Source organism: Myxocyprinus asiaticus, chromosome 16, assembly GCF_019703515.2.
Source record: "Myxocyprinus asiaticus isolate MX2 ecotype Aquarium Trade chromosome 16, UBuf_Myxa_2, whole genome shotgun sequence".
NCBI lineage: Eukaryota > Metazoa > Chordata > Actinopteri > Cypriniformes > Catostomidae > Myxocyprinus > Myxocyprinus asiaticus.
Genome location: NC_059359.1, coordinates 970,430 through 982,500, shown reverse-complemented (window position 1 = coordinate 982,500; position 12,071 = coordinate 970,430). Strand labels below are relative to the sequence as shown.

General features: G+C 36.7%; 1 protein-coding gene across 2 annotated transcripts in view; it reads left to right on the top strand.

Annotated features, from left to right (window-relative positions):
* The window catches only part of LOC127453662 (5-azacytidine-induced protein 2-like), a 19,117-nt gene extending 7,152 nt beyond the window's left edge, over positions 1–11,965 (top strand). Inside the window, exons 6-8 of one of the 2 annotated variants that reach the window (XM_051720225.1) lie at positions 2,280–2,341; positions 2,680–2,807; positions 9,422–11,965. In XM_051720225.1, the coding sequence (XP_051576185.1) occupies positions 2,280–2,341; positions 2,680–2,807; positions 9,422–9,753 (522 nt within the window). In that variant the 3' untranslated portion in view covers positions 9,754–11,965. Of the gene's footprint in view, positions 1–2,279; positions 2,342–2,679; positions 2,808–9,403 lie in introns of both variants that reach the window. The other variant, XM_051720224.1, reaches the window with a different exon arrangement.
* The last annotated feature ends 106 nt before the right edge of the window (positions 11,966–12,071 follow it).

The window sequence follows — 12,071 nt, the reverse complement described above, 5'->3', positions numbered from 1 at the left end:
CTTAGTCTTTTCTTAATGTGACGGGCACAGACATTGAGGCAACAAGAGTCTAAAATCCCAGATGTGTGTTTGTTGTGCAACCAAAATCCCAATAATAACCAAGAAAATAAAATGAAGATTTTGAGCATAACGTATGACTTTTAATTATAAACAAGCCCAAAATACACCAGGGACTCTTATTTTGAAATGTCTGTGCTTCCAGCTCACACAAACACACATAGGAAACAAAACATGCACTCTTACAATCATTTTCAATATATTTGAATAGAATTACTAAAGCAAACATTGTCATATGGGCTAATAAATACTGTATGAGCAGTAATTCATCAATAGCTGATTATCAGCAATCGCTTGTCAATTGTTTTGCATTACTAATCATGAATTAGTCCATAAACAGTTATAGTGACAGAGTCTTGGCTCCGTTACAATGATCAATTTGTAAATATTCATCAAATTAATATATTTTATTTTAAAACACTGAAACTCAAAATCAATTATTGTAAGGTGACATTGTTTTTTTGTTGGGAAATATTGTTATGAAAAATAAAAAACGGAAATATCTTGCTTGCATAAGTATTCAACCCCCACACATTAATATTTGGTCGAGCCACCTTTTGTTGCAATAACTGCTTTAAGTCTTTTGGGGTACATATGTACCAGCTTTGCACACTGTGACGAAGTGATTTTGGCCCATTCTTCTCGGCAGATTTGCTCCAGGTTATTCAGGTTGGTTGGGTGATGCTTGTGGACTGCAATTTTCAAATAGTGCCACAGATTCTCAATAGGACTGAGATCAGGACTTTCACTGGGCCACTGTAGGACATTTATCTTTTTGTTCTTGAGCCACTCCAGTGTTGCTTTGGCCTTGTGCTTGGGATCATTGTCCTGCTGAAAGGTGAATTTCCTTCAATTCTAAAAAGATGCCCAGTCCCTGCTGATGAGAAGCATCCCCACAGCATGATGCTGCCACCACCGATGGTGTGTCATGAGGCATAGTGTTAGGTTTGCACCACACATAGCGCTTTGAGTTTTGGCCATCTTGGTCTCATCTGACCACAAAAACCTTATCCTACATCACAGCTGAGTCACTCACATGCTTTCTGGCAAATTCCAGATGTGCTTTCAGATGGTACTTTTTGAGTAACGGCTTCTTTCTTGGCACCCTCCCATACAGGTCAGCATTATGCAGTGCTCTTGATATGGTTGACTGGTGCACCATTACTCCACTCCCAACCACTGAACTCTGTAGCTCCTTCAAAGTGAAGGTTGGCCTCTCCGTGGCTTCTCTCACAAGTCTCCTTTTTGTTAGAGCGCTGAGTTTTGAGGGACGGCCTTTTCTTAGCAGTGCTTGGGTGGTGTGGTGCAGCTTCTACTTCCTGATTATGGATCCAACTGTGCTCACTGGGATATCCAAACATTTGGATATTATTTTGGACCCTTTCCCTAATCTATGCATTTTTATTACTTTAACTTCTGTGGAATGCTCTTTGGTCTTAATTTTCCTTCAGATTCACAGCCTGACCAAAGATCCTTCAACAGTGGGTATTTTATCCAGAAAATGTGATTGCAACTTTAATGATTCACAGGTGGATGCCAGTGGTAAAGTAACTGTGTTCTCGTTAGGGCAATTTCTTTCATCGGTGTAACCTGGCAGCTTCCACAGCACAGGGGTTGAATACTTATGCAAGCAAGATATTTTAGTTTTTTATATATATATATATATATATATATATTTCCCAACATAAAACCAATATCACCTAACGATAATTGATTTTGAGTTCCAGTGTTTTAAATAAAATATCAAACAGAATTCAATTTCATTGCACCATTTGTAATTCAGTAATGTGAGATAATTGGTCAGGGGTCTGAATAATTTTGCGAGGCACTGTGTATATTCACCATATGAGGGGTTTTGACCACAGAGGAATGAAAAAAACTATCTGCAACTATCGCTGTCGATTTTGCTGATAACCGATAGTATCAAAAAGCAACTCTCAGCACCGATTAATCGGTAAAACCGATATATCGGTCGACCTTTTGTAGAAAAGAGCGAGAACTGCTAAGCCATTTTAAAAGCTGCCATAATAAACGGATATATGCGGAAAAGTTTGAATGGGGAAAATCTCAGACTGATGCAGTGATTTAAAAAAACTGGGTAGATAAAGTGACCGATATATTATGCATCCCTTTGAACAAAACACAAGTCATAATTAATTTGTGATTAGTCCATGTGTATATCACTCATGCTGCTCCCTTGATAGCCTTTGTTTTCTTCATAGGATGTCTCTGAAAACTGTGTATTTCACGATGAGCAAACGCATGATCTGTTGACAGACTCCAGGTATTCATTAATGCATTTAATTAATGAAAGCTTTTCTCTCAGATGTCTTTGTGTTGTCTTGTGTATGTGTCAGTGCTGAATGCAACCATTAGAGGTCGCCATTGTGATAGTTATAACACAGAGTCTCACATGAACTCATCATTCAGTTACTCTCATATACTGACTGATATTGAATTGTTTCAGGGGGTTTTATATGGCAGGACTTCATGAAAAATCTCCTCTTAAATGGAAACTGTTATCATTTACTTATGTTGCCCTTGTGCTGTTCCAGACCTGTATGACTTTATTAAGTGTTTTTTTTACAATGAGCTGATCAAACTGTTTTGAACTGTCATCAGGACGCTGGCTATTGTACAGTCGTGTCAGGACGTGCTCAGTGAAGCGTCACGTTTGCGTTCAGCCATTCGATCACAGTCTGACCTGTTGAGGAAGTTACGAGAGAGACCCCTGCCTGCTCTCAGACGAGGTGAGTCGACAATGCCAGCAACACACACACCAGTTTATCAACACAATATTCTCACTGTTTTAAAAAGAGGAATTGACAAGTCTGACCTGCCTTCACTACTAAGAACAGATATATTCCCTATAAGATACCTATGTGTCTTTTAAAGTAAAATTAGGATGAGAAACGCAACATGTTTTCAGTTCTGGGGGCCCCAACCTCATGGTTATTATCTGTTATTATCTTATATAAAAAGACATGAGGTTTACAGGAATAGCTTTCTTTGTTATGAAAATGGTCATCATTTACTCACCCTCATGTCGTTCCACACCCGTATTATTTCCTTTTTTCTGTGGAAAACAAAATTAGATGTTATGCAGAATGTCCAAGCTTCTGTTGTCGATATATAATAAAAGTGGAAGTTGATTTATACCGTGTTTAAAGTCTAACAAAGTGTAGAAAAACTTGCAACTAGATTTATAATGTATTTTAATTTTTGCATTTAACTTGTTTGAATTTACCTGGCTACAATGGCTGTTTGGTTGAAATAATGATTCCTCTGAATACATAAATATCAATATATATGTCAAATATCGAAAAAATATAAACATTTAAGATTCTCAGCTAAATCACCCAGCGCTAGTACACACCAGGCAAATTAGGGAATCCCTTTTACCTCTTAATATTAAAGCTGATAAATAAAATGCTGATCTGAAATGTAGGTGGCGCTCTAATACTTTTATAGTCTAATACAAGACATACTTTTTTAAACTAGCATTTGCTTGCTGATTTTTATTGCTTGCTCTTTTATTTCTATTTATACTTTATTTATTTTATTATTGTGCTATGTACTGCTTATTTTGTGTACAGTGCTTTGAGAAGCTGCTTTTAAAGGTGCTCTATAAAATAAAGTTTATTATTATTAACGCATTTTATCCCTCACAGATGTGCTCGTCCATAGACATTCAGTCTAATTTTCAGTTGAAGCACCACCCTCATTATTTCATTGAATATCTCGGCCTCTGAGTGCACTACAAGCTCAATCTAGGGGTCATTAGAAAGCTGATATTCCCTCTTTGTGATAATGTAAAACATTTTATCAATAGTCGAAAACATATATTTCTGATGATTTGTTTAGCATGCTTTTCATGCTGGACTGCATATTTTGTTCTGGACATCTAAGATATAACATTGGATTATTCAGCCAATCAAGCTCACAGACAAGTAAAAATGGCTCATTTTTTAAAGAACTTCCTAAGGTAAAAGCAGATATAACGTTTTTAGCTATTTGGGGCTTACAGCAGCAGTTATCGGAGCATAAAAGTGACGTTTGCATTTGATGACTTACTGAAATCATATCACTTTGTGATACTTTTGAAAATTTTTCAAACAGTGGTATTAGTGCAACCACATAAACTGTACAGTCACAATCCTGAAAATGGGAGCTTTCATTTGATATGTAAATTGTCTATTTAAGTGCTATCTGGAAGACTTTTATATTCATATTAGTATTTCTACCACATGACCTCTAGGTGGTGCTGATACATAAATGCGGAAGTGATGGTTATGTATGAAAAGTTTAGATTCTAAGCTTCAAACGAGACCCCATATGCCTGACTTACGTATACGAAGACTTGAACATTTTAATCGTAAACTTTTTTCTCAACGTAGCGCCCCCTTGTGGACCCGCTGGCGGGTCTGCAGAGTTGAAGAGGTTCATTTCATGTATATGCTACTCGCCATGAGGGTTTTAATTGGTGTCTTCCACGTGACGTGACATGTCAGCACGCTGCAAAATTAGCTTAAGATTAACATACTAGTTCAGAGTAAACGCTGCATTAGTTATCCATGCCACACATGCATTTTGTTTCTTTATTCTTTGTTTGTAAAGTCGTGTTGCCCATGTTTACAGTGTGCTTTAGACTGTTTTGACTGGTTTGAATTAAATGCAATGCACTTTATTTATAAAAGCAGCTCACTCGCTAAGTTTATGATAAATTGCAGAGTCAAAAGACAATTAGCGCTTTTCCAGCATCGGGCCGAACGTTTCTGAGCACGTTGAGGAATGATTCCAGTAGCATTTCCACTTGAGCACGGTTCGGCACGGCACGATTACAATCCGTTCTCAGCCCGGATTTATCGGCCGTGCTAAACCATGTTGGCGTTTGTATGCAGCGGCGCACTATTGGTCACTTGTCAATTGCCAACGCCAAGTTAACTTTTGTTTCTTGGTAGATTGCTCAGTTTACTAATATTTGGTGATGTTAATAAAAATGTGTATATGTTAGTGTATCTTCATGATTTTATGATACTAGTAAAGTACACTTTTTCATCATGGAGGTAAATTATGCTAAAACTCGTATAATTTATAAATATATTACTCATAATATGCCAATTAATGTCCTTTTTAGCTGGTCTGGGAACTTTTACTGTGTCTGGTAACATACAACCCCTCAGCATATTGAGGAAAACCTCTCGCCTTCTCTTTGTTTTCCTTTTCGTGACATGGACCATATCTTTCCTTTCCTGTGCTTGGGCAAAACTAAAAACAAGGGGTAAAACAGTCCTATTAAAACTATAATAAGAGCTTATTCTCCATCGTGTACTCGCTCCAGTGTTTACCTCTCACACCTCACCAATTGATGTTTTTGTCACGTACATTAAAGGCCCACAGTGGAAAAAGAAACCATAACTGTGCCATCTGGCCTGAAACGACACAGTTTCACATTTGCCACGAGAACCTTGAAAGGCCACAGGAATGTAAAATTTATTTATTAACCCTTTAAGCTCTGAAGGTATTTTTAAAGATTTCCTGTTTCAGTGATATATGCAAAATTAAAGTCTTATAACTCGACAAAAAAACAAACCAAAAAGAAAAAACACAAGGAGGGTCAAGTGTTTGGTATCATTGCAAAGAAAACTTTTCCAAATTTTTAATGATATAGATAATGATACATTCTGAGACTTTCAGCCTAAGAAACTGCTGGAAAAATAATTAAGCAAAAAATGTACTATTTTTCTGATTTGGCATTATATATCTCTGGGTGTAAATAAGGTGTCTCAGAAAAACTGCTTTGGTTTGTTCCCAATCATGTCAGCTGTATCTGAGAAAAATTGTGTTGATACGACAAAGCAATCACAAGTTGTAGAATTACAAAAATAATTTATCATATTGTCCAAAAACGTCTCCAAACAAATAAAACATAATAATTGTACATAAGAACTAATTACACATGCAAACAACAATGACTAAAGGTTTGCATAGCATGCAGACATGATTTTAGTAATGAGATTTCACAGAATGAGTTTCACACTGTGCCATTTGAGTCATCATTGAGTTTGTGTCATTTTGCTTCATGTGGATTATCTAATGACCTATGCATCCAATTATCTTGTGTGTGGGCTTGTTTGCAAGATAATCACCTCCTCTAAGTAATGGTATGTGATGTTTTATGTTCCATTTTATTTTTCGTGAAGTTATAAGCAAAAACGCGGCACATAAGCAGCACAAACATAATTGTCAAAGACATATACTTAGCTATTACTCACTATATTTTTGTCTGTGATTAAAACAAATAAGGTTGTATTCTACTCTTTGAGAGCTTTCCAACAACATATGACAGATGGCTATTTGATGAGTTTGTTGATTGCAATAATATGTACAGTGCATTTTATGTATGTATGTATGTATGTATATATATATATATATATATCAAAACAAAACACTTCTGATTTGTCTGAAAATTTCAAAGCACTTGTTCAGTTTTGGTCATAATGCCTACATGCATTGGGAAGTAGAGCTTCTAAGCTTTTAAACGATACATATTCTGTGTTGGTCAAGACTGTAGTTATTAATATATTGACTATTATTATTTGTATCTCGCAGGCCCGCCGGCAGGAGCTTAAAGGGTTAAACTGGTTCAAATTATGATAAATTGTTTTAATTTATATGTTGCCTTGTTTTCTGCAGTTGAAGTTGTTTTAAAATAAAAGTTATTCGCTGTACATGTTTGATTGTAAGGTGTTCCTTTTGTTTTTGTAATCAGGCACACAAAATGTAGATTTATAACAAGATTTAGATTGATCGGCAAATGTATCGGTTATCGGCCTCCAACTATAATGAATTGTCGGTTATCGCCCAAAATTCCCATATCAGTGCATCCTTAAATTATGCATATCCATAGCTCATTAAATAATTTCCAGCTTAAAGTTGCCCTGATTTTACAGGTAACCAGTCAGCTGTGGATTTAGACAGTTTGTTTTATTGTATTATTTAGGTCAGCATGTATAGGTCAGAATTCGTATTTCTTTGTGTATCAGGTGACGTGCAAATGATTCACTGCTTAATATTATTTGAAAGAATATAAATATGAAATAAATCTGTATTTTGACCTATACGCAGGCATGCAGATATATTGACACAGACAGGAGTGTTAGTATTCACAGCAGGTAACACAGGAAAAGCAGGAGGTGCAAATGAGAATGAGTGTTAAAATAAGGAGGTAGAGCTGCATGTGTATCTCAGTGAATCTGTGTGCAGCTGAGACGAGTGGGCAGCCACGTGTGAGAGTCCATATATTCCCCTGAGAGATGAACAGCATAATCAGTTTTCAAATGAACCCTCCTCATTTCTTCAGATGAGAAACAGAGATATAAAAGAAACCTAGTGAACTGTACGAATCACCTTCCCTTGAGACGTACACAGTACACACTAATGCACGGGATGTTTATTACCAGCAGAAGCCCATCTGTGCAGGTAAAAATAGTATTCTGTACTCTGTGGTGATTTGGTTTGATATCAAACTTTATACCCGTAGTGAATCTAACGAAATGTGTCCAGGTCATATTTGACCCCAAAAGCATAAAGAAAATGAAATTTTATTTTTAGGACCATTAAGATTTTTTGCATTGTGACATTATTGTCATGAAAAAATGTGAAAAATGGAACTGTAATGTGGAAATTTTATATATATATATATATATATATATTATGGTAGTATTTGTTGTACCACCTTTATGCTGATTTTAAGGTCATAGTGCCACGGTAATATTTTACTGTAATACAGTTCCTGGCTCTGTTTAAAAACAGAGTGAGTGGCCTTTAAAGGCTGAGTAATAGCTAAGTGTATGTTTTTGACAGTTATGTTAGTGCTTCTTATATGCCACATTTTCGCTTAACTTCAAAATATCACATACCATTACTTAGAGGAGGTGATTATCTTTCAAACGAGCCCACACACAAGATAATCTGATGTATAGATCATTAGATAATCCACATGAAGCACGTTACATATGGCCACCAGGAGATGGCGCCAAATACATGACACAGACTCAATGATGACTCAAATGACACAGAATGAAACTCATTCTGTGAAATCTCATTACTAAAATCATGTCTGCATGCTATGCAAACCTTTAGTCATTGTTGTGTTTGCATGTGTAATTAGTTCTTATGTACAATTATTATGTTTTATTTGTTTGGAGAGGCTTTTGGACACTATGATAAATTATTTTTGTAATGCTATAACTTGATTGCTTTGTCGTATCAACACAAATTTTTCTCAGCTACAGTTGACATGATTGGGAACAAAACAAAAGCAGTTTTACCCCATGTGACTCTACCCTCCCTAGCAACCGGGTCAATTGGGTTGCTTAGGAGACCTGACTGGAGTCACTCAGCACGCCCTGGATTTGAACTCATGACTCCAGGGGTGGTAGTCAGCATCTTTACTCGTTGAGCTACCCAGGTCCCTCTCATCTATATCATTAAAAAATGTGAAAAGTTTTCTTTACATTGATACCAAACACTTGACCTTCCTTGTTTGTTTTGTTGAGTTATAATCTTTAATTTTGGGTATGCCACTGAAACAGTAAATGTTTAAAAACACTGTAAGAGCTTAAAGGGTTATTAAGTACACTAACTTCTGAACAAACTTTATTAGGGACAAAATTGTTTGGTGTGTTAAATGACGTCACAACTGTGGGACAGTATTTTTTTGAAAAATTGATTTTTGACTTTTTTGACAATAAATATTTAAATGGTTTATGTTTATTTTACTCATTGTTTAGATGATCATAGTTTTAAACAAGTAATAATTAACATTTTTATAATGGATTTTCATAGTCTTGGTCTGAAATCTATAAAAGACATTTGAAAAGAGCCAAAAGTAATAGATGACGGTCTGGAAAAAGTTTCCAATTCAGTTTTAATGAGATCTTAAAATAACAAAAAGAAAAAAGTTTAAATCTGTTTTAATAAGAATCAGCCCATATGAACATGAAATTGCTCGAAGTTGCTCTAAACACATTATTGCGTACAAAAACAGCTAGATGCAGCGAGTCAAAATGGAGCATAACAGGGCTCTCGAGATGCATTTTTAAATGTTAAACCTCTTTATAACTGAGACATGGCATCATAAAAACATAGTGCTCATGATCTGAGATGCTAAAAAACAGTGAGACACATAGAAACAGTCAAAGACATCTGTCTAGTGCAGACAGGTGTAAGAATGACCTTTAGAAGCCTGCTGTCTATGTAGGCACTAGTCAGCATACTAGGGTTTGGAAAAGTTGCAACAGTTTCTCAAATGTCTTATAAATATGGAGGATGTCAATTTCAGCTGCTTCAACTGTTCCAGTTCAGTGTCTGGATGACAAGGAGCAGAACACGGAGCCGACGAGAGCGATGATGATGATGATGCCGCGGCCACCCAGCGCACCTCCACTGCCCTCCAGTTCAGGGACTCACGCTCCGGACAGCCTGCAGGAGAACTGTTTGAATGACCCTTGGTCCCTGCCACGTCCAGTGCCATTGGGCAGCCCGGGCGGCCCGCTGACTTCTCCGCAGCGAATGGGATCACTAGATGACAGCTCCTGGTCATTCCCCGGCACCCCGAGACCGAGTGACGCTCTGTTCTGGGACACCTCAAAGTCAAAGAGCTCCACCGCTGATTGGGCCCCTCCATACTGATCCACAGTCCCTGCTCCGCCACACGACACCTAACCTGCCTTAAACAGCGTCCCCTCTTTGGGCCCCAGGTCACGGATGATAACATACCTCGAGCAAACTGACCTCTGACCCCCGGTCACGGTAAACAGATGTCTCTCTCCGGGCCGATGTAGATAACTTGAGTGGGAAAGAGGTGGATGTATGTGTGTATGTATGAATGGATGAATGTGTGTTTTCCTGCATAAATTCCACTCCGAGAGAGCTTTGTCTTCAACATATATGTGTGATTTCACTATAGCCACCCCTTGTGATCGCCTTCTATAAGCTTCTGTTCATCTCTTAGGTCGAGTGTTTCTGTGACAGACGGTTGTAGGTCAGGTAGGTTATCTCGTCAGCGTCTCTCTGATGTACTTGTACTGATACCACATCAATCAATTATATAAGTAACTTTAATGGATTATGTCTTGTATTATGAATGTATAAAGGGGAATTTCTGAAATGTTAGTAGTCCAGAGTTTTGTTCAAATCAATGAGTCCTCTTACCGAAAGATGAAAATGTTCAAATGGTGGTTTGCGTTTATGCTTATAACTACACGGCTGTTTAAGCCCTTGGATTACAATTTTTTTAATCATTGTTTTAGCATTTAGATTTAGTAAATACATTAGGTTGTCTTTATCTGTGGGAGCAGGTATTTTTTAATCACTGGTCTAATTATTATTATTTTTTTTTACTTTTAAACAGGGTTTCCACAATCAAGGTAAATCTTGACATTTTAAAATAAAAAATTCCAGGGTTGGTGAAGTCATGGAAATCAATAAAATCTGAAGTAATTAAAATTTATTTTGTGAATATATATATATATATATATATATATATATACACACACACACACACACTGATCAGCCACAACATTAAAACCACCTGCCTGATATTGTGTAGGTCCCCCTCGTGCCGCCAACCCACATCTCAGAATAGCAATCTGACACGCTATTCTTCTCAGCACAATTGTACAGAGTGGTTATCTGAGTTACTGTAGACTTTATTAGTTCAAACCAGTCTGGCCATTCTCTGTTGACCTCTCTCATCAACAAGGTGTTTCCATCCGCAGAACTGCCGCTCACTGGATGTTTTTTGTTTTTGGCACCATTCTGAGTAAATTCTAGAGACTGTTGTGTGTGAAAATCCCAGAAATACTCAAACCCGCCCATCTGGCATCAACAATCATCCATGTGATTATCTGATCAGCCAATCGTGTGGCAGCTGTGCAGTGCATCAAATCATGCAGATAAGGGTCAGGAGCTTCAGTTAATGTTCACATCAACCATCAGAATGGGGAAAAAAGTGTGGTCTCCGTGATTTAGACCGTGGCATGATTGTTTTGGCGGCACGAGGGGGGCCTACACAATATTAGGCAGGTGGTTTTAATGTTGTGGCTGATTGGTGTGTGTATATTTATATATGTATATATTTACACATTTTAATATGTGTTTGTGTCTGTGTGTGTTGATAATTTATATAATTTTCACTAAAGAAGTTTCCATGTAGATGTTTGTATAAAAGTAATTCTCAGATGTGAGTGCAATCTCTATATAGTGTTAAGGAAATAAAACAAAAAACAATCCTTTAAAAAAAAAAAATGAAGTCAAAAAGATAATGTGGGAACCCTGTTTGAAATCAGCACGTAACTCAACTCATTTCCGTTAACTTGTTTCGTACAGACCATCAAAGATGTTTTCAAAGAAAATATGACCAAAATTGAGACCTGATTGAAATATTAAGATATGTTTGCCACAAACATGTCAGACACTAATAATTATGTGCAGAGGATGTGCAGTATGTCTGAATATGTTAATGAAGGATCACCTGAGCACAGATCACAAGTCAAATGTTTTGTGTTTGTATCAACATTGTCTTGTTTATACAGACATAAGAACAAAATCCATTAAAATCTCTATATTACGAATTATTAATCAAGAGACAGGCTAGGCAGTGTAATAAGGCATATTTGTGGAAACAAAAGGTAATCTTTAGTGTCACTTGTAATGCATTTGACAAGCTTCACAGACACTTTTGACTTGACCTGATGTCTTGAATTTAGATTTTACATGAGACATGTTCAGTTTAACTGCAACAGATATGTGAACCAAAATGCAATGTACAGTGGATTATTTTATAGGATTATCACTCCTGAAAGCTGTTTGTAAATATGCAATAAATTAATTCATGTGAACATTTTTATTTATTGCTAAATTAAAGATTTAAACATGCAGAAATGATGCCATTATAGCAAAAAAAAAAAAAAAAAGACACAAGTGGTCTGCCATAACGTTTATGGATC